Source organism: Pelodiscus sinensis, chromosome 3 (assembly GCF_049634645.1).
Source record: "Pelodiscus sinensis isolate JC-2024 chromosome 3, ASM4963464v1, whole genome shotgun sequence".
NCBI classification, from domain to species: Eukaryota; Metazoa; Chordata; order Testudines; family Trionychidae; genus Pelodiscus; species Pelodiscus sinensis.
Genome location: NC_134713.1, coordinates 52,876,825 through 52,903,789, shown reverse-complemented (window position 1 = coordinate 52,903,789; position 26,965 = coordinate 52,876,825). Strand labels below are relative to the sequence as shown.

Sequence of the window (26,965 nt, the reverse complement as noted above, 5' to 3'; positions counted from 1 at the left end):
CCTCAGGCAGGGTGGTTGTGGGTTTTTTTTAATTTCTTCTCACTTTCGTGCAGCCCTCTGCCTCTCCACTGATTTTTCTATGGGTCAGCATCTCCTGACCCAAAAAAGTTTCCCCACCCCTGTTATACAGCGGAACCCTCCCTTTCCATTTTATGGAGAAACAATTGCATTACAAGCACATCCCATGGTCCTGGCACAACAAAAACCCTTAACTTGCTTTAAGTTATAAGAGGAAGCCATACAACAAATGTGGTGATCCTAGCTCTTGCCATTTAGAAGTTCTTGAACAAACAAACAGACAGACAGATTCACTCACAAAGTCTCAAATATATAGTAGATTATTGTACAGAAAGCTCGTATCGTCAAATCATTAACTTCACCAAAAAACTGGTAGTTTGGCCTGAAATTTGTCTTGTGTTTTTTCAGTCCAAAGGTAATTTTGTGGCGTGGATCTTCAAAATTTCAGTTGTACAGCACTGCACAAATGGAAGTTTTGACATTCACGTTTATTACTTCTTCAGTCTGTTGCTGCTTTACATTGGTGTTGAGCCTGAGCACTGACCATAAACTTGAAGCTTCAGTTGTGCTTGTGCATAAACCCAAATTCATTTATTCTTTGCTAATGAGAACTGGGAAAACTTTTAGAATGAAAGAAAGAAGAATATGACAGAAGTAAAGAAACAGGTTAACAGTGAATAAAGTATGAATTCAGAAGTGGCCTCATAAATAATATTTAGCTGGTACATAAAGAAATAGTAAGAAGAGTAATGTGTTATGATAAGCTTATAGATGCTGCTGTGCTTACTAGCACACTTTGTAGCTCATGGACATTTTATAAATCTATACAAGGATTTGTTCACAAAATTAGTAAACCAATCATAAGGAACTTAATACAAGTTAGACTGTAACAAGCATAGTCTACATGTATATAATCTGATTTACAATTACACACTTTCAGGTTATTGTCCACCTTAGTCCACAACCCCTTCCAAACACACACACGGGCCTAATTACCTTAAGTGTAGCTTTAAGAAACACCAGTAAAGAAACCTCAGTGACAAGTTCAGATTCAAATAGAGTTTTTGGATTCCAAAGATCTAAACAAAATGTTCTCCCAGAACTGAATGAGATGTTCCGAATAAGCCAAATAGAAAAGGTCTCAGAAGGAATCCAAACATCTATTCCATAATTCATAACCTGACAAATATTCCAAATATATCTAATAGAGAGAGGTACCATAAGTAACAAACTTTGTAGCACTGCCTTGATGGAAAACCCAACATGCACTCTCCTTCCCCCTGTTACCAAATATCCCACAATTCCCTTATCTTCCTTGTGCCCCCCTTTCATTATTGGGTTTCCCTGTGAGGTGTCACTGCAACAGGACCATGCCTTTCACTTTCTGGTTGTTTGCCTTTATTTTTCATGTTTCTCTTCACAATCTGCTCTTCTCCCCTCCCTCCTCCACACAGGATTATGTAGAGACCTGCATGGGTACCAAACTGGGATCAACACCCAGAGCTGCAAAAATAATCCACAGATATCCACATCCACATCCACAGATGAGAATATCTATAGATACAAAGTGGATATCTGAAAATGTGCAGGGTTCTACAGGTTGAACCTTCTTGGGCCAGCACTGTTGGGACTTGATTGGTTCCACTCCCCAGGGTGTGGTTCCCCACCACCGGCCAGGGCTCCCCTCCTCTAGCCAGTTGGCGAGCCACAGTTCTATTCCGCCAGCCTGCCAGTCTCCCCTGGGGTGTCAGGGCTCTCCTCCCAGCCATCAACCCAGCTTTTCACTGGTCCTGCTTTTTCCCCAGTAAGGTCTCAGACAGCTGCTGCGGCACAGGAGCCAGCAAACGGAGTTGTAAACAGGGGAGTTTGAGTGGGAGTTTGGATTGTGGAACTCGTTTTGGGTTTGTTTTTGCTGTGGGGGGAGGGTGTTTTGGACTAGCGGGATTTAGGTGAGAGGGCTGATAAACACAGAGGCATTAGTGGCCATGGCCCAAGTAGTAGACGACACAAGGAGGATGATTGGATGTGGTAGCTGCGGTATGTACATGATTCTGGAGGGGGTACCTGAAAGGAGTTTTCTTTGCATGAAGTGCCGCTTGATAGAGCTGATAGAAAAAAAGATCCGAGGATTGGAGATGCAGGTGAAAACTTTGGTCAAGTTTAGAAGGGGGTTCGAGCAGATAATGGAGCACAGGCATGAGGTGGCTGAAGAGGAAAGCTTAGACATGCAGATGGAAGCAGGATCAAAGGCCTCGGAGGGGGGACTGCTGGGAGAAGAAAGCGGACAGTGGAAGCATGTGACTAAGAGAACGAGGCAGAGGAAAAGATGGGCCAGTGAAGGAGAAATAGAGCTCAAGAACAGGTATGCGGAGTTGGAGAATGAAGAAGGGATACAGCAGGTGGCCACTGAAGATGGAAGAGCAAGGAAGAAGATAAGAGTGGTTAGTCCCATAGACAAAGGGGAAGAGTCGATGGGAGACAACACCAATAATGAGCACCAGGAGGAGGCAGGATGGGTTGAAGAGGATTACAAGGGAAAATAGAAATGGAAAGGATTTGCAGCTAGAGGAAACAAAAGATAGACCAGAGAATCGGACTATCACCAGGAAAAGAATGGTCTACATGATTGGGGACTCCTTATTGAGAATAGACAGGCCTGTAACTAGAGCTGATCCAGAGAACAGAAGAGTGTGCAGTCTGCCAGGTGCTAAGATACTGGATGTGGAAGCTGAGATTGGAGAGGATCCTAAAGGGAGCGGGAAAGAATCCATTGGTCATCCTTCATGTAGGAACAAATGATACAGCTAGATTCTCGCTGGAACAAATCAAGGGAGACTATGACAGGCTGGGGAAGACGCTTAAGGAAATCGAGGCTCAGGTGATCTTTAGTGGGATTCTGCCTGTTCCTAGAGAAGGGCAACTAAGGTGTGACAGGATTATGATGCTCAATAGATGTCTCAGACAGTGGTGCTATAAGGGCGGCTTTGGGATGTATGGCCACTGGGAGGCAGTCACAGACAGAAGACTGTTCTCTCGGGATGGACTTCACCTAGGAAATAGACTTCTAGGATGAAGGCTGGTACAACTGATTAAGAGAGCTTTAAACTAGGAATTTGGGGGAAACGGTTGGGAGATGACCAGGTAATCTCTATGCCGGATTTTAGCATTGAGAGGGAGGAAAAAGAAGTAAGAAAGGATATAACTGGGGGTAGGAGAATGGACATAAGAGGGAAGGGTAGAGTGGATACTAGTCTAATAGGTCATATTGGAGGTAAAATGTCCAGGCCAAATTGGGTAAAGAATGTGAGTGAGGCCAAACAAAAAAATTAAGATGTTTGTACACCAATGTGAGGAGCCTAGGTAACAAAATGGAGGAATTAAAGCTATTGGTCCAAGAAGCGAAAGCAGATATTGTAGGAATAACAGAAACATGGTGGAATACTAGGCATGACTGAAGTACAGGTATTGAAGGGTATGTGCTGTTTAGGAAAGACAGAAATAAAGGTAAAGGTGGTGGCATAGCACTATAAAGAAATAAAAAGTGATGGAATGGAGAAGACAGAGTCTGTCTGGGCAAAAATCACATTGGAGAAGAAAACTATTAGATCCTCCCCAGGGATAGTGCTTGGGGTGTGCTATAGACCACCGGGATCTAATTTGGATATGGATAGAGACCTCTTTAATGTTTTTAATGAAGTAAATATTAATGGAAACTGCATATCATGGGAGACTTCAACTTTCCAGATATAGACTGGAGAACAAGTGCTAGTAATAATAATAGGGCTCAGATTTTCTTAGATGCGATAGCTGATGAATTCCTTCATCAAGTAGTTGCTGAACCAACAAGGGGGGATGCCATTTTAGATGTGGTTTTGGTGAGTAGTGAGGACCTCATAGATGAAATGGTTGTAGGAGACAAACTTGGCTCGAGCAATCATGAACTAATTCAGTTCAAACCAAATGGAAGGATAAACAAAAATAAATCTGAGATTAGGGTTTTTTATTTCAAAAGGGCTAACTTTAATAAATTAAGGAAATTAGTTAGGGAAGTGGATTGGACTAAAGAATTTATGGATCTAAAGGCGGAGGAGGTCTGGGATTATTTTAAGTTACAATTGCAGAAGCTATCAGAAGCCTGTATCCCAAGAAAGGGGAAAAAATTATAGACAGGTATTTTAGACCAAGCTGGATAAGCAAGCATCTCAGATAGGTGATTAAGAAAAAGCAGAAAGCATATAAGGAGTGGAAGATGGGAAGGACCAGCAAAGAAAGCTACTTTATTGAGGTTAGGGCATGTAGGGACAAAGTGAGAAAGGCTAAAAGTCACATAGAGTTGGGCCTTGCAAAGGGAATTAAAACCAATAGTAAAAGGTTTTATAGCCATATCAATAGGAAAAATAAAAAAATAAATAAAAAAAAAGTGGGACCGCTAATCACTGAGGATGGAGTGGAGGTTAAGGATGGTTAAGGCATGGCCCAATATCTAAACAAATACTTTGCTTCAGTCTTTAATGAGGCTAATGAAGAGCTTAGGGATAATGGCAACATAACAAATGGGAATAAGGAAATGGAGGTAGATATTACCATATCCGAGGTAAAAGCCAGTCTTGAACAGCCTAATGGGAGTAAATCGGGGGCCCCAGATAATCTTCATCCAAGAATATTAAAGGAACTGGCACATGAAATTGCAAGTCGATTAGCAAACATTTTTAATAAATCTCTCAACTCAGGGGTTATACCATTTGACTGGGGAATTGCTAATATGGTTCCTATTTTTAAGAAAGGGGAAAAAACTGACCCCGGGTAACTACAGGTCTGTTAGTTTGACATCTGTAGTATGCAAGGTCTTGGAAAAAATGTTGAAGGAGAAAGTAATTAGGAACATTGAGGTTAATGGCAATTGGGACAAATTACAACATGGTTTTACAAAAGGTAGATCATGCCAAACCAACCTGATCCCCTTCTTTGAGACAGTAACAGATCTGTTAGAAAAAGGAAATGCAGTGGATCTAATCTACCTCGATTTCAGTAAGGCATTTGATACCGTACCATGTGGGGAATTATTGGTTAAATTGGAAATATGAAAATTCAGAGGTGGATAAGCAACTGGTTAAAGGGGAGACTACAGTGGGTCATACTGAAAGGTGAACTGTCAGGTCGGAGGGAGGTTACTAGCGGAGTTCCCCAGGGATTGGTTTTGGGACCAATCTTATTTAATCTTTTTACTACTGACCTCGGCACCAAAAGTGGGAGTGTGCTAATAAAGCTTGCGGATGACAAAGTTGCCAATTCAGAAAAGGATCGGGATATCATACAGGAAGATCTGGATGATCTTGTAAATTGGAGTGATAGCAATAGGATGCAATTTAATAGTGAGAAGTGTAAGGTTATGCATTTAGGAATTAATAACAGGAATTTTAGTTATAAGCTGGGGACACATCAGTTGGAAGTTACAGAAGAAGAGAAGGACCTAAGAGTCCTGGTTAATCACAGGATGACTATGAGCTGCCAATGTGACACTGCTGTGAAAAAGACTAATACGGTCTTGGGAGGCATTAGGTGAGGTATTTACAGTAGAGATAAGGAGATGTTAGTGCCATTATACAAGGCATTGGTGAGACCCCATTTGGAATACTGTGTGCAGTTCTGGTCTCCCATGTTTAAGAAGGATGAATTCAAACTGGAACAGGTACAAAGAAGGGCCACTAGGATGATCCGAGGAATGGAAAACCTGTCTTATGAAAGGAGACTCAAGGAGCTTGGCTTGTTTACATTAACCAAAAGGAGGCTGAGGGGAGATATGATTGCTCTCTCTAAATATATTAGAGGGATAAATACCAGGGAGGGAGAGGAATTATTTAAGCTTAATACCAATGTGGACACAAGAACAAATGAATATAAACTGGCTATTAGGAAGTTTAGACTCAAAATTAGACGCAGGTTTCTAACCATTAGAGGATGGTTTGATGGGATAACATGATCTTGGCAACTAATTGACCTTTCACTATCAGTGGTAAATAGGCCAATGGTGGGATGATAGGAGTTACTATAGAGAACTTTTTCCTCGGTGTCTGGCTGGTGAGTCTTGCCGACATGCTCAGGGTTCAGCTGATCGCCATATGTGGGGTCGGGATGGAATTTTCCTCCAGGGTAGATTGGCAGAGGCCCTGGAGGTTTTTTGCCTTCCTTTATAGCATGGAGCACAGATCACTTGCTGGAGGATTCTCTGCATCTCGGGGTCCTTAAACCATTTGAAGGCTTCAATATCTGAGATATAGGTGAGAGGATTATTCTAGGAGAGGGTGGGTGAGATTCTGTGGCCTGAATTGTGCTGGGGGTCAGACTAGATGATCATAATGGTCCCTTCTCACCTTAAAACCTATGAGTCTATGGGTATGTCTACACTTGCAGCCTAATTCGAAATAGGGCTGCAAATGTAGGCATCTGAAATTGCAAATCAAGCCCGGTATTTAAATATCCCACACTTGATTTGCATCTTCCCGGCTGGGTGCCACTTTTTGAAATCCACAAGACCGGAATAACTGCCTGCGTCTACACGCAGCAGTGAAACGGCTGTTAGAAATAAAGCCCTATTTCGAACCTGTTATTCCTTCTGCAATGAGGTTCAACAGGTAGTTCGAAATAGGGCTTTATTTCAAACGGCTGTTTCACTGCCTGTGTAGACGTGGGCAGTTATTCCGGTCTTGTCAATTTCAAAAAGGGCGCCCGGCCGGAAAGATGCAAATCAAGCGCAGGATATTTAAATCCCAGGCATAATTTGCAATTTCAGATGCCTACATTTGCAGCCATATTTCGAATTAAGCTGCAAGTGTAGACATACCCTACGAGTCTCCAGCCCCAGAGTACCCACTGGGTCACTGGTGATGCCGGACCAATGATGTTGCCAGACTAGAGAAATCCAGATTAGAGAGGTACCTGCATCCATATCCACACAAAATGAGCTGCAGATATCTTCACCCACAGCCACATATTCACAGGACTCTAATTATGCTGGTGCCCACAGAAAAAATAGCAGCATGACACTGACCTGGTTCTTGCAAAGTTTGCTCTGCTACTACTATGAAGGAAGCCATTAAACATTTAAGAACTGCACCGTTCTTTTACTGGAGCTATGCTAGATAAGGAACTCTTTCCAGTGGGAAAGGATATGGTCATCACTAAAAAGTCAACAGTCATGACATACTAGTCAATGAGCTCTCAGTTATTTCATAATCTACACCTCATGATTTTGCGTGTACTTGCATCTTTTTTTAGACAATGCAGGACATGGATTAAAAGAAAAGAATATCACTTAAATTGTCAAATCTTCATGCATATTTTTAAAAATACAAAATTGAACATTCAGAACAAATATAGAAAGAGTAACAAGAAAAATATCCCTGTCCTTGTCAATTTAAAAATGTGTATATTAAATGGCCATGCTGTTTATTTAATACTGAAATAAAAACTTGCTTGTAGGAGAAATTGGTGCTTATTTTGTAAACTTTTCAAATAATCTATATACTTCCTGCCACCTTTCAAAACATACTGAAAATAAGAATCTAGTTGGAAATTAAAATTGAGCTGTATAGCCACAGAAGATGGCCATGTATCACGGGAGTAAAAAAATCTCTCTTCCTTGGTTTATAAAGAAATTGTTAAAGCACTCCACACCAGTACCAACATTTCTGGGTTCCTGTTAGAAAAATACTCACAGGGTTATGATACCACTTTTGACCAGAGATGGGGTGGGAAATAAAATATGAGGGGGGATCTAAATGTAAGTGTTTCACCTGCCACTTGATGCCAACATTTGCTGTCTCATTTATGTACCTTCCTCTCTCATTTGATCTTTACTTGTCAACTCTGCAGATTTTCTCTCTTTTCTGTGTCTTCCAATTTATCCTACTCTAACACCCTAGCTCTGCCCCTTTTGAATCCCCACTCTGCCCCACACCTTCCCCAAGGCTTTGCCTCATGCTCACTACATTCCTCCTCCTTTGGTGGTTTGCTCTCCCCCAACCTCATTCAGTTTCACTGGGCTGGGACAGGAGGCTGGGGTGAGGACTCTAACTGGGGTGCAGGCTCTGGGTGGGACCGGGGATGAAGAGTTTGGGGTGCAGGATGGGGATCTAGGTTTGGGGAGGGGCTCAGAGCTGGTGCAGGGGATTGAGGCTCAAGCTTATCTCGGGCAGCTCCCAGTCAGTGGTGCAGTGCCTCCCTGCTGTTCTGGCTCCACATTGTACCCCAGAAGTATCTAGAAGGTCTGGCTCCTAGGCTGGGGTGGGGGGGTTTTGCACATGGCTCTTGCCCACAGGCACCACCCACACCAGTTCCCATTGGCCAGTTCTCAGCCAATGGAAGTGTGAAACTGGTGCTTGGGGCAGGGGCAGGGTCAGTGCACAAAGCCCTGTGGGCCATCTACCTAAGATTCAAACCTACTGGCCTCTTCCTGAGTGCAGCACAATTGCATGACCAATAGGGTCTATCCAGACTTAGCACCATGGACTGCCTTTTAAAGAACCAGTCAGCATTGCTGATCAGAGACACCAGTGTTCCTTTTTGACTGGTCATTCCATTCGAGCACCAAACACCTGGGTCACCCTACCTTCACTTCCATTCTTTCCCTTGCCCTCACTTGACAACTTAAGGATCCATAATCTTTCCTCAGGGCCACCTGGCTTTAGAAAGAATGGCAGGTGGCAAGCATCTTTACTAAGGGAACCCTTACTCTCATCTCAAAAGCTAAAGGAACATAGTAGTTACCTAATTGACGGCAGCCAGTGGCTTCAGTCCCTTTTATAATAATCAAAGATTGGAAGTCATAAGGGTAAAATTTCACAGACTAAATCAAAGATTTATTAATCTTAATATCATTAAACTCTTGATAAAGTCATAAAAGCTGGCAATGCTGAGAGAACTGCTTAAATTTAGTAATATCTCAGCTTTGCTGTTGCCCCATTTTGTAGCCATTCACCATCAAGATATTTCTCCTGGAAAGACTGCTTCCTGGTACATAGCTGTTAATGGAGTAATTTTAAGAAACAAGAGATTCGCCTAAAAGAAGAGATATAAAAGGAGAGTGATCTAAATCATTGCAGGATGAGACAAATGGGGGAGGGGGGGATTAACTTGGGAGCAACTAAATCTATACTCAGGCACCTTGATAATGGCCTGAATTTCAGACATGCTGAGCACATTCAGCTTCAAATGAGGTCAAATGTATAAGTGAAAATAAATGTTATTTATTCCTATGTTTTCAATTATTTGTTTTCCACTGCAGCTAGCTCAAAACTATATGGTGCGATGAGTCATTTAGAAAAAATACTTATGGATACTGTGCCCAGGTCCATAAGCAATTAGGATGCCAATCAGAAACCACTATTTTGTCTTTTTCACCATGCCATTTCTGTACAGCTCATTCCCAGGGATTTCACAAAACAGTCCAATTCCCTAAAGTGTAAGCAGGCAAAGTTAGAATTAAACCAATCAAAAGCTGAGTCCAATGACAAGCCCAAACAGTGACCCTAATTTGCATCAGTCATAATTTAGCAGTATGTGTGCTCTTTTTGAGTCTGATTGATTTTCACATAAGTTAATCCCTTTCACAATAGAGTTTGAGAGGAGGCAGCATTGGAAAACTCACTGCAAATGCTTTTTTATTAGCTTAATTCTTTTATTGAAAGCTTATTTTTTAAACAGAAATAAAATACTAACAAGTGTACAGAATGCCTCCCCCCCCGACAATTCCACCTTTCTGCAATTTCATTTTGTAGGAACTCTCAGTGATTACAATGACTGGAATGGAGTAATAGAGGAAGAATAATTGCATCTCTTCCTAAAAATGTGAAAAATTAGGTTACAGGCTAAGTATAATATGCCTACATCTAATGATTGAAAAGCAGAAGAATTGTAAGCTGTATAAAACTGAGACCTGTTATGGGGTTTACAAACCCTACACTGAGCATGGGAAAAGAGGAAAGGAGAATCTTCCCTATTCACAGACAAACAAGCTGATCACACTCCTGCACAGCTGCCAGAACTGCCAATCGTGGAGACTTGTATCTACAGCTATGACCAATAAAGAAAACAAGCCTTGCTATGAAGAAGGGGGAAGAGAAAAGCCAGGGATAGTGAAGAGGTAATAGCCCTATGTCAAGCTGCCTGTGAGATACTGATAAAATGAGACTGTAAGGAATGTAAGGACCTATAATTTAAATTGAGTTAATTTATAAGTTTAAATGCTGATCAAACTGCAGGTGAATTGAAGGGGACCCCTAGAGAAACCACACCAAGAGCAACTGACAAGTTCTTTAAAGCAAAACACACATTTCATAGGAAAACACTCTCAGCTTGCAAGTAATCTTTTATGCCTGAGGAAAAGATGATTGTAAATTATCATTTGGGTTAATTCATTCTTTGAACATTCTTCCAAGGTGATAGCTTGTTAATACACTTCAGGTTTTAAAAATAATTTGTAAAGTTAATTTATAGTAGTTGTGAAAGGTGCGAAATTGGCAGCTCCTGTGAGGGGCAAAGCAGCCAGGTACTCAGCACTGCACAAGAAGCGCACAACACCTCACACAATAAAGCCTCTGGAGACTGGACTTTTTTAATAGAGATAATACAGATAAAGTAATAAGTAGCACTTAGCATAGATATGTTAAGGACAAATAAGGTCAAACCAAACCAATAACTTTCTTTGGTTGGGTGACAAGCTTTGTGGCTGGCAGGGAATTAGTAGGTGTGGTATACCTTGGCATAAATAAGTTTTCTGATAATGTTTCACTTAACCGTCTCATAAACAAACAAGGGAAATATAACCTAGATGGAGCAACTATAAAGGTAGGTTCATAGCTATTTAGAAATCCATTTCCAGAGAGTAGTTTATCAGTGGTTCACAGTCAGACTGGAAGGGCATAAAAAGTAGACTCACACAGGAATCAGTTCTGGTTCCAGTTTTGTTCGATAACTTCATTAATGATTTAGATAATAGCTCAGAGAATACACATATAACATTTGCAGACAATATCAAGCTGGGACGGGTTGCAAGTGCTTTGGAGGATAGGATTAAAATCCAAAATGATCTAGACAAATTGGAGAAATTGTCTGAAGTAAATTGGATGAAATTAAATAAAGACAAATGCAAAGTACTACACTTAGGAAAGAACAATCAGTTGCACATTTTCAAAATGGGAAATGGCTATATAGGAAGGAGTACTGCAGAAAAAGAGGGCTCTGGGCTAATAGCGGATCAAAATTTATATGAGAGTCAATAGCAAATAATTCTGTTGCAAAAAAAAAAAAAAAAAAAAAAGCAAACATTATTCCGGGATATATTAGCAAGAGTGTTGTAAACAAAAGTTTCAGAGGAGTAGCCGAGTTTAACAGGAAAAACTTAAAAAACAACCAATAGTCTGGTAGCACTTTAAAGATTAACAAAACATGAAGTGTTAATAGACTATTGGTTGTTTTTTAAGTTTTTCCTGCTACAGACTGGTGCAGCTATCCCTTTGAAATGAATCTACCCAATGTCCTCTTCCCTCCTTCCTTCTCTCTCTCCAATTTTTTTCTCCCTCCATCCTTGCCCCTCTTTCCCTTATTTATTCTTGGTTCTGGACTCCCAACACTCCAGTCATCTAGGGTTGCCACGTGTCCAGTATTGACCTGGACAGTCCAATATTTTCGCTTCCTGTCTGGTAAAAAAAAAAAAATCAGAAAATACCAGACACCTAAAAAGTCCAGTATTTTCTGATTTTTTCCCAGCCAGAAGGCAAAAATACGGGGTGCTTACCAGGTTCTGCAGGGGAGCTGTCTAGGCCGGAGCAGGAAGACAAGATGGTGGATGGCCGCTGGCAGCGTGTTAGGGCCAAAAAGCCTCAAAAGCATTTCTTAAAAGGGCCACACTGTTTTTTTTTTTTTTTTAATTTTGCTTAACAACTCTTGGGGTCCTTTTTTTGGGGGGGGGGGGGCAGTATTTTTGGTTAAACCATCTGGCAACCCTACAGTCATCTGAAGAAGTGGGCCATGCCCACAAAAGCTCAGGATACCATCTACATGTTTTGTTAGTCTTTAGAGTGTTTTGTTGTTGTTATTGTAAGCAAGACACTCTTGTTTTAATATGGGGTTTAATAAGGGTTAGTCCCTCTTTGAGTAGGGATTGGACTAGATGACCTCCTAAGGTGTCTTCCAACCCTCATCTTCTCGTGCCTATAAAATCATCATAGAAGTAATTCTTCTCCTCTTTTCTATGTTGATTAGGCCTCAGCTATAATATTGTGTCTAGTTGTAGGCACCACATTTAAGGAAAGATGTGGACAAACTGGAGAAAGTTGAGAAAAAAAGAAAAACAAATAAAGATCTAGAAAATATGACCAGTGAGAAAAGATTGAAAAAAATTGAGTTTGTTTAGTCTAGAAAAGAGAAGAAGGAGAGGGACATGACAATAGTTTTCAAATATATGAAAGATTGTTACGAGGAGGTGGAAGAAACAATGTCCTCCTTAGCCTTTGAGGATCAGACAGGAAGCAATGGTCTTAAATTTTATCAAGGATGGTTTAGGTTGGACATTAGGAAAAACTTCCTGTTGGGATGATCAAGCACTAAAATGAATTTGCCAAGGGAGGCTATGGAATCTCCCTTATTGGAAATTTTTAAGAGCAGGTTAGACAAACTTTTGTCAGGGATGGACTAGATAATATTTAGTCCTGCCATAAGTTCAGGGGACTAGACTAGTCCTACGATTCTATAATTTAAGCCCAGAATAGGTATTGTAGCAAGGCCAGCTTTCCCTTCCTCACAAATTTGTCTCACTTATTAGCTGGAGGGGATGAGAACTTGCACCATACCTTAAAGACCCCTAAGTTTTGGCTCTGTAGAACAAGTTCCTTTGGGAAAATTCCAATCCAAGGACCCTTCACTGTGGCTTGGTCACAAGTCCCCTGTCATATACATTTGGGCTACGTCTAGACTACATGGCTCCGTCGACGGAGCCATGTAAAATAGTTTATTCGGCATAAACTATTAAAAGGCTTCCCTTGTCGACCACACTGCATTTAGACTGCTGCGCTATGCCGGATCAGCTGATCGTCGGCACAGCGCGGCGGCCATTTTTATTTTAATGAAGTGGGGATTATTTAAATCCCCGCTTCTCTGACTATACCAAATAAACTATTTTACATGGCTCCATCGACGGAGCCATGTAGTCTAGACGTAGCCTTGAAGACTAATCCCTTATGCGTGTCTGCAGATCTCAGTTCAGTGAGGCAGTACATGTGAAGGAAGAATGTCTACCAAATAGCCAGGATGCAGGCAATGGGACTTTGCAGACTGACGTCAACATCTTGAATTGCACCCCAAAATGAACAGGAACCCCATGCATCTCATTAAGAAAAGGCAAACATGAGTTTTCTGTGGCCACATATTTCTCCTACTGAAGATTCCAAGTTGTCTTCACATATAACCCCATATGGGGAACGGTGCTGTAATCTATCAGAACATAGCAGAAGTCCTGGAACGCTTGGACAAGACTCTGAGCTGAGAGAATGGTTGCCAATGCCTATCCAGATGCAGAAATTTCAACAGTTACTTGAAATTCCAAAGCAATTAATCCAAATTGCAAACCACTTGACTAAAAATTGGATAAAATCCCACAATAATGACTGTCATTGTTCCTTCTATATGCTTCAAAGTTCTTCATGCACCTGATTAGCACTGTAACTTCTGTCTTACCCAGATTAAGCCTCAGATTGTTTACACTCATCCAGTTCCCAATCAACATTAAATTCTGGGAAATCAGATGCAACACCTGGGTTTGATGAAAGAGACATGTGATTGACACTCTCTGCCCAAACTTCTCTCACATTGCACAGGAAGTGTGGTTTTATGATGTAGTTGTTTCCAGCAGGAACTGCACTGAAATTACTGTGATGTTTCATATAGCCCACTGAAAACTCTTCATGTAGGAACAAGTTTATTTCCTGCAGTCATCATTAATGATGTAATCAGAATGTAGAACTGGTTGGATCTGTATTTCTTTACTGTTTCCCAGAATCACCAGCCCACTTACATTCATGTTGATTCTTACTTTAAAATTTTCTAATAATTTTGAAGATTTTAAATTTTATCTTTTAAAATGCATAATGCTCACCTTTTAATTTAACTTGTGTTCATAGAAAATAAGCAAAATAAATTGTAAACAGATTATATATATATCAAGGTTTGTTTTTTGTAAATTTAAAGTCACAATCAATATTGAATCATATAAAAACACAAGATATAAAAACCATGTTACCAATTTATTTTTAAAATAGATTTTACATTAAAAAAAATCAATATCTAATTTTGTCTTGAAACACAGGAAACACTGTATATTTTTTTAGTCTCAAAGGGATTTTCAAATTTTTACATATCCAATAAAGAATCACTTCATGCATATTTGAAATCTACCTCTTTGGAGTGGAATATGGTACTTTAACAGTACAATGAAAAACTTGCATATAGATTCACAGTGGGAATAAAAAATAGCATATGCAAGTAAATATGTTCTGTATGCCTATCTTTTTATGAAGTTTTAATTAAACTGGATTTAACCAGAGTATAGCTCTGCTCTTGCAAGATGCTATCAGATCTTTAATTACTACAGGTGCCTAGCCTTGGTTTCATTTCTCTCAAGCGGTCCACCTCCTTTTGCACAAAACTGAGGCATTGGTTCAGTAATAACACAGCAAAAAGCGTGTTTTCTATTACACCATCAGAATTTACTCTGGAAGTTTCCCATCTAAACTGTGATTAGACCCTGTAAACAGATGTGATCCTAGCAACACTTGTGCCTGGGCAGAGATTCACTAAGGTCAGACACTGTAGTCAAGAGGCTTCACTAGCACATCTGTTTCTAGGATCAGGATATTAACATGTAGGACTTGGCAAAACTAGAATTTGAAATGATATGGTGTCTGTGCTATACTGTCCAGCTATACTGAAAAGATGACAGGAAACATTGGATGTGGTTTAATTAGGTTGGAAATTTATTAACAACTCTCTGCGAGTACCCAGATAAAAGGGTATAGTGCAGGCACCTCCATGATAATTTCATTATCTACCCCAGGGTCTTCATCAGCCCCACCCACTTTTCCATCATGGTCTCCAGCCAAATACCCTGCTGGAAATTTAGCTTCCTTCCCCCCGCCACTTTCACCACACAACAAATGCAGGTTAAGGTGGACTATAAAGGAGGGGTATTGATATGATATATGGAGCTATACCTAGCTCATACAACTGGAAGGGACCTTGAGAGTCATCGAGTCCAATCCCTTGCTAAACCCAGGGTTGTGAGTTCAATCCTTGAGAGGGCCATTTGGGGATCTGGGGCAAATCTGCCAGGGATGGTACTTGGTCCTGCCATGAGGGCAGGGGACTGGACTCAATGACCTCTCAAGGTCCCTTCCAGTTCTATGAGATAGGTATATCTCCATATATAATGGAGGGGGTGGCTCTTTGCTGTGCCAGGCATAGCAGCCCCAAGCTCCTTTCCCACTCCATTAACAAACACACCCTTTAAATTCTTTACTCGACCGTTTACCTGATCGTTATATACCTACCTCATGGAGTACCTGCACTGGACATTCACCCCATGCTTATCAAATGCAATTGTGGGAAAGGTGAAAAAACTCCAACTTTGCCATGGCCAGTCATGGTGGTGAAGGAAAAATTCCTTCCCAGCCCCCACAAGAAAATAGAGGCTAGTGCACTGCCCACAACAGATTCTGACTAAACTTGGTATTTTGCCACTTTCATGGGTGGATGCTGCTCCACTTGGTCTACGTGAAAAAAGGCTTCTCCTGTTCAGCTTGCATCTATATACTCTTCCCCAGAGGCTAGTGGCAAACATGAGTTAGAGTTACATATGCAGCAACATTTATGCCTTTGTACCCTCAAAGAGCTATGCCCCTTCCCTCCAGCAACCTAGACAATGCTTCCCACTCTCCCTCACTTAAAGTGCGGTGCAGTCATTGCTAATGAGCTCCAGATGCTGATCACCTTTGGTGCACTGTACATATTTTTAATAAGCAATAGAGCATTACAGTGGAAGCCCATATTTTCATATGGAAAGTTCACACAAAAACCATTTCCAATTCTTAAATACGCACATACTGTACTTATACTTTATGAATGAGTTTCTACAGTGTGCTTCTAAGTGGTGTCCAGGAGAAGGGGGTTCTAAGATGGCTTTAAAATACTTTACTCCTTCTTGAACCTGAGCTACTCTAGGGGTTGGAGAGCATAATTTAGACAGCACCGGGGTGTGTCATTTAAGTTACTACATTGTATTAGATTTGCCTTAGGGTCCACAATACCACCCAAAATCTCCACAGCATGACATGCTCCTGACATGCCCCTCCCAGGCCTGGCATACCTTCTACTCCTAGGAATGTTTAAGATCTGCTTAGGTCACTCAGGTCCTTTTACCCAGCATAGTGGTACCAAAGCAAAGGTGAGGAATTTCCCTCAATATTTTAGCCAATTAATTGTTAGTACCAATATAAACAGAAAGTTTCTCCATTATACACTCAGATCAAGCATTTAAACTATCCCTCCAATAACAGAGACAGGAACATCAGCATGTAAGTAGAGCACTGTATAGATACAAATCTGAAATCCACAAAAATGCTCTGTGGATAGCCACAGATTTGCACAACTCTACTTTGGTACATAGGAAATTGCTTCGTACAATGAAAAAAAAAAGCAACATTTTGTTAAAGTGATATCTGCAAAGAACAGCAAGGTGAGGAGGTGTTAAACAACAAATAGCTTCCATTTCTTATCTTTTTTTATAATAAAGTATGCATTTAATGATCTGGTATTTCTAATCCATAGCTGATGATGCTCTACTACATAAAAATCATGACCATTAAACTAAATTTAAAAAAAAATTTAAAAAATGCCTTTTACTTTCCCCATAAAAAACCTTTGCTACTGAAGAGAAGGGTACAGGGAAAAAAAGAGAGAGCGATCCTTTATTATGGTTACTTTCAGATTTCGTAATGCACTCAGATAATACAGTTATGAGTACTGTGTGAAAGGCTAGACATAGAGAAGGACTGATTGGGTAATTTAGGATACAGATTGGACCTCCCTCGTCCAGAACTCTTGGAATCTGAGTGGTGCTGAACAAGGAAGTTTGTTGGACCACGGGAAGTCAGGCCTCGGGCTCTCTTGAGGCTTCCCTCCTGGCCACAGCCCCGGCCAGTGCACTGCCCCCAGCCCGCTTCCTGGGCTTTGCTGCCCCCAGCCCAGCTCATATCCAGGCCACCGGCCCCACTCTGGCTGGTGGGGCTCCACACTCACCACTTGCAGGACTCCGTGCCTGTGGCCAGCAGAGCTCCCTGCTCCCCACTGGTGGGGCTTCACTCAAGGCCAGAATCAATCTGGCCATGGCAGGACTCCATGCCTTCAACCATTAGGGCTCCCTGCTTCCAGCAGCTAGTTGAGCTCCAGTCGGCAGTGTTCCACTCCCCAGCTGCCAGGGCTCCTCTCTAAACTTTCTGTGCACTGTCAGAGTACCCATCAACTATCTGCCTTGCTGTTCTACACATATAAAACATTCCCAATTGATATATTTTATTGTTGGAAAATTGTAACTTAGTTTTTCCATTCCATGTTTTCCATTCCATGTCAACCTTTCAATAAAATAACTTAGCACCAAAGAAAATACTCAGCTACATTAAGTAAAGTATTGATTATCGGAAAACTACAATTTGAGTCTATTTCGAAGTAGCTTATTTCATCATTTGGCACTGTCTACACTGAGCCAAATTTCAAAATACAGCACTATTTCGAGCCATCCCTTACTTCTGATACAATGAGGTTTACAGGGATGGTGAAATAGCGTGTCCATTATATTTCAAAATAGCGGACGCATTCAAAAGACGCAAAGTAGCTATTTTGGGATAACTTTTGTATCCCGAAATAACTTTGCTGTGTAAACATACCCTAAATGTCCTCTAAGAACCCAGTAAGCAGTGGAAGTGTTGGTAATGCTGCTAGACATTATTGACCTCCTATGGTTTGGCAAATTCTCTGGTTCAGCACCAGTCAGGTCCTAAGGGTGCCAAACTAGAGAGGTTCAGCCTGTACTTACATGTGCTATACTTTATACCAATGTTTCCCAACAAGATTTACTTGTACCTAGGAAGACTGACAGGACCCTGATGGAGGGGAAGAGGGGGGGAGGGGTTCAGCTCTGCACTCCCAGAATGGGCAGAGCCTTAGGGACTTGGGAGTGCTAGCCTCCCCTCACCACCCATTCAGTACTGCCCAGCGTGTACCACTTGCGGCTCTGGTGGCAATTTAAAAGGCCTGGGGGCTTTCGCTGCCATAGGCAGCTAAATCACCATGACCTGAAGCAATTGCCCCCTTTGCCCCTTCCTATCGGCACACCTGCTTATACCCCTGGGGTTACACAAAGATCTTCCAGGGATACATAAACTCATCTAGATAGCTGCCTAGTTTTACAACAGGCTACATAAAAAGCACTAGCAAAATCAATAAAAACTAAAATTCCATATAGATGACTTGTTTATACTGCTCTATATAGAATACACTGAAATGTAAGTCCAATATTCATATTCCAATTTATTTATTTTATAATTACATGGTAAATATGAAAAAGGAAGTAATTTTAAGTAAGAGACTTGTATTTTTATGTCTGACTTTGTAAGCAAGTAGTTTAAGTGAGCTGAACCTTGGGATGTGCAAAGCAAATTAGACTCCTGAAAGGAGGAGTACAGTAGTGTGTAAAGGCAGGGAGCTACTGCTTTATACCATCCAAACCTACCAGTACCTATCATGTCATGGCTAGAAATATAGCACAAATATGTTCCAAAAATCTGTAAGCCCCAGTTACAGAATACACATGTATATTATTTGAAATAAACATACTTGTTCATTATCACATTTCAAATATTCCAATTATTAAAGGCTTGATCCTGCAGTCATATTTTTCATGTGAGTATATAGCCCATACTTTAACTCTTAAGCTATTAGCATGGTTGGGTTTTGTTTCTTTTTGTGAGTAATGTACTGACAAATTGCACATAATTAAGTTTGTAAAAATAACTCTAGATTTAAGGCATTTACAATGCATGATTGACTTGTGATATGGGAGCACTTATTCTACCCAGAAATTGGTGTTCATCACCCAACCTCTAAATTCAGAGAAAATTACCACTGCCCTAATGGCTCCAATCTGCCTTCAGAATTTCACAATAGATCTCCAGAATCTGAAATGGTGCAGGTATTAGAAAGATTGTCAACAGTCTTAACTCTAATCTATTAATGTGCCCAATTCACCCAGAAACCACTTGGGAAGTGCTTGTCCCAAGGTAAATAGCCCTTTAAGCAGGGGGAGGAGGAAGATGGGGGGACAGGTCGTACAGGTGACTAGTTTGCTTATTTTCTCCACTTCAGCATGCAAGTTAAGCCACAAGACAAGCAGACCATATAGCTAAAAGGAGCCTGAGGCAGAGATGAGATCAGAAGCCTCTGGAGAACCACGAGAAATTACAGGGCAAGTGAGTAGTTAGCTTAGAAAGGAGAATGCCATGCCATGGAGGTGGTGGAGACCTTGAACCACATCAGGAGAAAAGAGGGGTTCTGTGAAGGGCTGGCTACTGTGGGCTAGAGTAGATAGTCTTTACTGCACATCTACAGGGCCTGGTAGTGTTTGTACCTGCTAAATCAAGCACTAGAAGATCAACCTCTGGAGCTTCGGTCTTGTACCAAGTATAGATGTGCCCTTGGAGGGAAGGCTGACCCTTAACCAGACAGAAACAGTAAACAATGGAAGAAAGGAGGGATGTGGAATCTATTAACCTGGGGAAGGGTTTGGTCCTGAGGGACTAAAGTAAATTGTATATTTATAAGATCTTAATAAAGTGAATGCCAGGCAGGGGGAATGTTAAATAATTTGGTCTGCAAACAAGTAGTTATAAAAAAAAACAAGAGGGAACCAAGACATCGTTCCTACCACATTACTCTGTGCCATGCAGAGTTGAAGAGTAGCAGCCTGCTACAGTGCATATCACCAGGTTCATGGTTCCTTTCTGTTCCAAGTATGAGTGCCCCCAAAATAAGTCAATTTAACCATTTATGGTGGCATTTAAAACAGCAACATCTGAGCTCATGAGAGAGGTCACAGTCATGCACTCCTCCCAGTCTACAGCAGAGCTAATAATGATTCCACTGAACTGTTCACAAAGAACGAGAGTGCATGGTCCAGTGAGAGCAAAGGAGAAGATGCAGCCAATGTGGTGGACAATAATTCAGGCAAGTATGCTAATACAGAAGTTCAACATCCAATGGAGAGCTATATGGAAGCAGTTCTTCATTTCCATGTCCCTTCACATCTTCAAAGTTGTGAGTGTATGAATGGTTTTGTATGTAATAACTGAAAAATCACAACAAGCTTTGCTCATCACTATAGTGCTATCAAATATATTCAGATCATGGTTTTCATGTTCAAACTCTCTCTATGGATATCAGCATTTCATATACAATCATATTTTGAAGGTGATATTTAAGTTATATATAGAAAGAATAAAAACCACAGTCCCACATACTAGCCAATCCTTGAACAAACTGTCCTATTTAGGAGCAAGCATTTCTACAAACAAAAATACACACCAATGGCTACTAGCCAGGATGAGCAGGGATGGTGTCCCTGTTTGTCAGAAGTTGGGAATGAGTGATAGGGGATGAATCACTTTATCTGCTCATTCCCTAGGAGCACCTGGCATTTGCCACTGTTGAAAGACAGGATACTAAGCTAGATGGATCTTCCAATATAGCCATTCTTATGTTCCTATAATGCAATCCATTCTCTATAATCTGTTATGATAGATGAAGAAATGGCTAAGAACCCCATTCAATGCCTACATTTCAAAACTAGGCATAGTCTAAGGAAAAGTATTTCCCAAATATACACAGGATAATGTAAGGATTAAATACTGGCCCCAGTTGGCAGAAGCGCAGATTTAAAAAGCTATCCATGTATTCCTCAGATCTTTCAGTTGGCTCTCACTGAAGAATCTAGTATAAATTCCCTAGTTGTGATCATGTGAAAATGTCTGTCAGTAATTTGAGGTTTTATGCACAAGTATATCCAAAAAGAGCAGAATCAAGTCTTTTTGATCTTTGTATCTAATCGGATGGGACCTTATGAAATGTTTTCCCCAGTACAGCCATTGCAGACTAAAGTTGCCCTGCAGATACAAGTATTATAAGGTCATTTTTCCAAAAAAATATTATAGGTTGGATTTTCAGAAGCATTCAAGTATTGGCCTAACTCTGCTCCCATTAAACTCAAAGGTAAAATGCCAGCTGAGTGCCTTAGAAAATTTTCCTATTTTCCCAGTCCACCAAATTATACTACTTTAGAATACAAATAGACCAATGTACTGAAGAATGTTGAGCCTATTTTTACATCAATGAAAATCCAGAGCACTTATTTTGCTTCTGTGAAGTTACTATGGATCTGACCACTTTAGAAGAGTTCAGAATTTGGCCCTTACAGTAGTTTTAGATGTGAGCCAGTGAATAGTTATATATATTTGCACATAAAAGTGGTTACAGGGGAAAACAAATATTGGACCAAAATATTCATGGTGCAAATAAGCAAAATTGCATTGTTGTCAACTGATCTGTGCCCACTTCCACTAGCAGATATTTTGGTCTATAGTTTTCACAATATAAGGCCAGTACTATTCAAATATTTAACAACTTCTTTACATAAGTATTAAATGAAAGTGCTAAAATGCTCAGCAATATGTTAACTCACTAATCATCTGATGGAGGCAGCAATACAATACTTTTGATAGTTTTATTCCAGAGTTAAAGGAAGCAAAAAAGAAAGCTTAGGTACAGCCTACAAAATAAAACTTGGAATAAAATTTGAAAGGGAAACAAATATTTTTTAAATTCTTGGAAGATTGGCTTTTTCCAGATTCCTAACCAATGAAATATTAGAAGGAAAGCATATTAAAAAGGTGGTCTCTTCTGCAGAATTTTCATCAAAATCTAGATTTATAACACCCTTTTGCTCTGGGGAGTTCCTATATAAGAACTCTACACTTCCCCCTCCTCCTTTACACTATCCCTCCTACTAGCCACCAATGATACCCATTACCTTACAGACTGATAGATTTTAAGGCCAGAAAGGATTGTTGTGATCATCTAGTCAGATTTTCTGCATAATATAATTAGAGTGGAAGTTATTTTACCCGGTGTCAAAAGCATGGGTAAAAGTGGGTTCAAAGACATAGCTTTCAAAATTTCAGATTGGATCCAGCAGTGCAATCCAATCTTGCATTTTAGACTTTACACAGTTTTAGTGTGTTCATCTCAGAGTCCCATTTCTCATAAAGCTTGCACGTGTACTGCATACAATAAAACTATATTTAAAATATTATTTACTTTGCAGAATCAAACACTCAAAAATTAGGAAGTGGCCAGATTTATGTTTGCCTGAGCAACCTTAATTCTGTTCCTTTGTGCATCCATCTTCCATACTGAGATATTGGGCAGAAAACCTGTCACTGGTCCAGGAATGAATATTGTCCATTTGGCATCTCAGGCCAGCATTACTTTGAGAGGATGTTCCATATTTGGGATGTGGGTGCTGCGGAAGGAAACATTTCCTTATCAGATTATTTTAAAAAGAAAACCAATAGCTGTTTGAAGCTGCTCAGACATTTGGAATGTTAGAACTATTCCTGCTGGAGACAGATTAATAGATAGTGGGCAGGTAACATGGTCTAGGACTCACAATAAATAATATGGCTATGTGATTTATTACCGAGATGTGTGTACACCATCATGTGTGTAAAACGCATACACCTCTCTTCAGAATTAGGGCAGGAAATTCTTGTTCAGAATGGTATCCTATTCCTATCTATAAGGAATAAGATGTATAATTCGTGTCCCAGAAAAAAAAGTGTAGTGTTGGCTAGATAAGAGAAAATTACAATGATTCTAGAAGATATAATGGTTCTGTACAACATACAAAATCATAACTAGATAAAAACTACTGACTCTGACCTAATTCCCATAAACTATTTAGCAAAGTTTATAAGCTTTCACCCTCATACTATGACTAGGCTGAATTTCCAGCTATCTAAAAATCACATTTTTCTCAGCCTGATGCAAAGTCTTACCTATTATTCAGACATCTTTGAAAAAAAATGTTACCGGACCAAATAACAAGAAATTCTTTTTGGCGTAAAAAACCCTTTCAGTATATGTCTAAAGCAATATAGAGAGACCCAATTTTTAAGCAGAATCCACAAAGGGCAATTTCTGACCTGCACAAAAAAATTAAGTTTGCCCCAAGTCTTTTAGCAAAAGCTTTGAAGATTTTCAGCACCCTTGTGGGAAACATTTTAAACATTGTTCCAGACTTCCCAGATGCTAATATGAAAGCAGTGAAGAAATCCCTTACCTTGCCTTTAGCAATTATAGCACTGGAAAAAAAATGTCCTAACAAAAAGTTTGCTCTAGCAATGGACATGGGACTAAAAATGCTATATTCCACAGAATAACACCTAAACATTTATATGGAAGTAGTGGTGGGCAGAGAAGTAGAGGACAGAGACTGGAGAGGAGTAGTAACGTAGTTTATAGCATTTTGCAAGCATTTTCTTTTCAATTCTCTTATGAAGGATAGACACCGAAAGTGACCCTAAATGCTTATCCCTACGTTGGCTAATAGAGTGCAGTTTCACAAATCTGCTCTTATTCCAACCCCAATAAAGTCTCGACCACACCCCGCCACACACAACCATAGCAGCAGTGAACTGAACTCTTCATCCCCATTTCAGCTCTCGGTGCCACACCCCCATTCTTAGTCCAGGTCCCAGGCGATAAGCATCACTAGCTCATGTGCCTCAGTGTACATTTCTGCAGTTAATACCAGCAGCAGCAGCCACTGCAAAAATGCAAATCCCAGCCCTGATTTTAAAGGACAGAAACAACAGCACAATCAAGCATTGCCATCAGCTTCAAATTGTTTGCAATATATGGCACAGAGGTTAAGAGACTACAAAGATTCAATATTTCTATCCATTATAGATTACATTGTTGGCTTACAAGGGAAAGCATAAAAACTGGAACACACGCCTTAAAACTGATTATTTCTGATACAGTCAAAAGAAAAACCCTGCACACAACATGTCACACCTTTTGTGCAAGCCACCAGCCCTATCCTCCAAACACACAGCAGGGAATGGGAAACAGCAAGGCGAGGACACACCTTACAGGATAGAAAGGTTCTGGATCACATGAAGAGCTTTGTCTGTAATCAGTTACCTATTCTGCCATTTCCATCCAAAAGTGAATAGGCCTGGAGGGTGGCTGTCTTCCTCAGGCCACAGACTCAATCTGTTTAGTCTCATCACTCACAGGAGGCAATTTAGTAACATTACATTTGAAGCCTGCTGCTAATGGAGGAGGATAGAAAATGAGGTCACATAGGTGTTGTTTTGCAAGGAAGAAGGGTGGGGGAGATAAAAGGTGCAACAGAGGCAGGAGAGACTAGTTTCCAAATATGGCATCCATCGACACTCTGAGCCTCCTACATCTTTCTCTGTGTAATCAACAGTGTAATAAATCCACAATTCCCTCTCTAGCCCACCAACACAGGTATAAACCTCGCCCTCCTTAAGGAGCTGGGTACCTAATTATGAACACACAGTGCTTTCCCACATCAAGACAACCAGATGCTTCCCAACCCCATCCTTGCCCAGTGTACAGCAGCAGCCAGGCAGAAGAAGGGGTCCCAAGAGGAAGATTAGCCCCGCTGGAGAAACCCTCCCCGCAGGGGGTGCAAGTAGCGGAGGGAGAGGCAGGTTGCTGCTGCGCTCCCCAATGGCAGGATTCCGTTCACACGGAGCCAGGTGGGGGCAGCATGGTGTTTTTTGAAGGCTCAGTCCTAGGGAAACCCCACCCATTACCCTCCCGTAACGGGCGGGGTTTTAAAGCCCCCAGAGGAATCCCTTCCCCAAATGTGGGGGTTTCCCCCATAAGGCAAGGTCTCCCCTCTTCCAGCGCGCCCCGCAGGGGAGCAGCCCGGGGGGCCCTTTGCTTCTCCCGGCGGGGCTGTGGGGCGAGGCCCCCCTCTCGGCGCTTCCCCCGCTGCCCGTGGGTCTCCCCAGGTAGGAGGCTCCCGCAGGGCCGGGAGGCGGTCCCCATGGGTGGGGCGGAAGAGGAGGAAGTTCAGGGCCGCGAGGTGGGGGCTGTGCAGGGCACGACCCGGGGCAGGGGCCGGAGTCGGGGCAGCCCAGCCACTTGGCCGCGCGCCCCCGCCCCGCCTGAGTGACCGCCGGGCGGCCGCTTACTTGAGCATGGCCTCTTCCTTCTCTTCCTCCTCTTTCTGCCGGTCCATCACGGCCAGAATGATGTTCCGCTCCTCCTCGGTCAGGTGGCTCAGGTCGGGCAGCTCCTGCATCGGGGGAGGCACCGTGGGGGGGCGAGGGCCGCGGGGCCCCGCCGAAGAAGACATGTTTATTGCCGCCTTGGCCCCTGCCCCTTCTACCTTGGCGAGGCAAAACCAATCCCGCCTCCTCCCTTCACAGCGGAGCCCTCTGCTCCTCGGCGGCAGCAGCCAGCAGCTCTCCGGCGGCAGCAGCGGCGGCGGAGGCGGAGATCCAGCCTTTCATGGTTGCTTGCATCCACCCCAGCCCGGCTGCTGCTGCTCCCTTTGTTTGCCCAGCTCTAGGCAGGGTTGGGGCTGCCCTCCTGCTGCCTCTTGCAGCCCATCCTCCCTGGGTGGGAGAGGGGCTCGGGATTGCAGCTAGCAGGCTGTGTGCACAGGCAGGCGGTACGCACAGGGCTGGCTGGAGGAGAAGGGCGGATGCTGCTGCTGCTGGCTTTGAGGAGGGAGGGGGAAGTTGGGTGTCAGTTAGGCGGAGTCCAAGCCACTCCGCTCCTGGATGATGCTCTCGCTATCTCGAGCTGAGCTGCACCGGCTGTGGAGTCCCTGGACCTGAACCACTCCCACCACTCGTCCTGGGTCCCCGGGCTTGTCCTGGGGCCACACATTTTCCAGAGTTGCTACTGGGAGGATATTTTCTCCTATGCTCTTTATCAGCCTTGGTTAAGGGCCGCTGAGCCTTGCCAGACTCTTCAGCTGGTGCCCTGCCCCCTTGCCTGCCTTGAGCAGTGTCCACACGCACTTCATCCCTCTCTGGCTCAGCTTTCTCACTGCACACCAGTGCTACAGGCTGATACCTGGCTCCCCACTGCAGGTCAGCATGGTATTCCAGAGCTCCACATCACTTTGTTGGTATGTGTCTGTACTGCACACACGTCCCCTGACCACAGTCTGGCACTGCACACTTGCTGCCCAGACTCCTATGACTTAGGGTAAGGCTGCAGGTACTCCATCTAGGACTTTACTTTGACCCAGACCTGTGTTCAGTATGCCAGTCATTTCTTGGTTTCTCTGCTTTCACCAGAACATGTTGATATTTTTCTTGGGCTCCTACATTGCAGCCTGGCACTTCATGAACTCTAATTCTTCTTCCTCTGCCCTAGCTGCGGGTTTTATGCTCTCAGTGGGCTCCCCTTCTTGAACCAGGGTGTAGCATGCTGCACTCTTCAGACTCATTCTTCCTAGGCTCCCCTACCCATGCCTTCCAAAAACAACCTTAAATATGTTATAGTTCAAACTCCTTATGGAAAAAACCAAATCATTTATTGAGATGAAGGGCCTCCCTACAGTGGTGCAAATTCTAAAGATTCATGAAAGGCAACTGCTTCTCCATCTTGAGACTATATCTAGACTACGGGGGTTTTCCGGAATACCAGAGGAAAAACTCCACCATGTCCAGGGAACGCATCTGGGCATCATGTAGAGTAACCTGTATATCAGGAACCAGTCATCTCCAGAACAGAC

The 26,965-nt window shown here is 42.1% G+C and overlaps 1 protein-coding gene across 46 annotated transcripts in view; it reads right to left on the bottom strand.

Annotated features, from left to right (window-relative positions):
* The window catches only part of RIMS1 (regulating synaptic membrane exocytosis 1), a 465,499-nt gene extending 438,814 nt beyond the window's left edge, over positions 1-26,685 (bottom strand). For 9 of the 46 annotated variants that reach the window (XM_075923725.1, XM_075923728.1, XM_075923732.1 and 6 more), the window contains exon 1: positions 25,407-26,684. In XM_075923725.1, coding sequence (XP_075779840.1) covers positions 25,407-25,570 — 164 coding nt within the window. In that variant the 5' untranslated portion in view covers positions 25,571-26,684. Of the gene's footprint in view, positions 1-25,406 lie in introns of all 46 variants that reach the window. The other 37 variants (XM_025186713.2, XM_075923757.1, XM_075923727.1 and 34 more) reach the window with 10 other exon arrangements.
* Between the last annotated feature and the right edge of the window lie 280 nt (positions 26,686-26,965).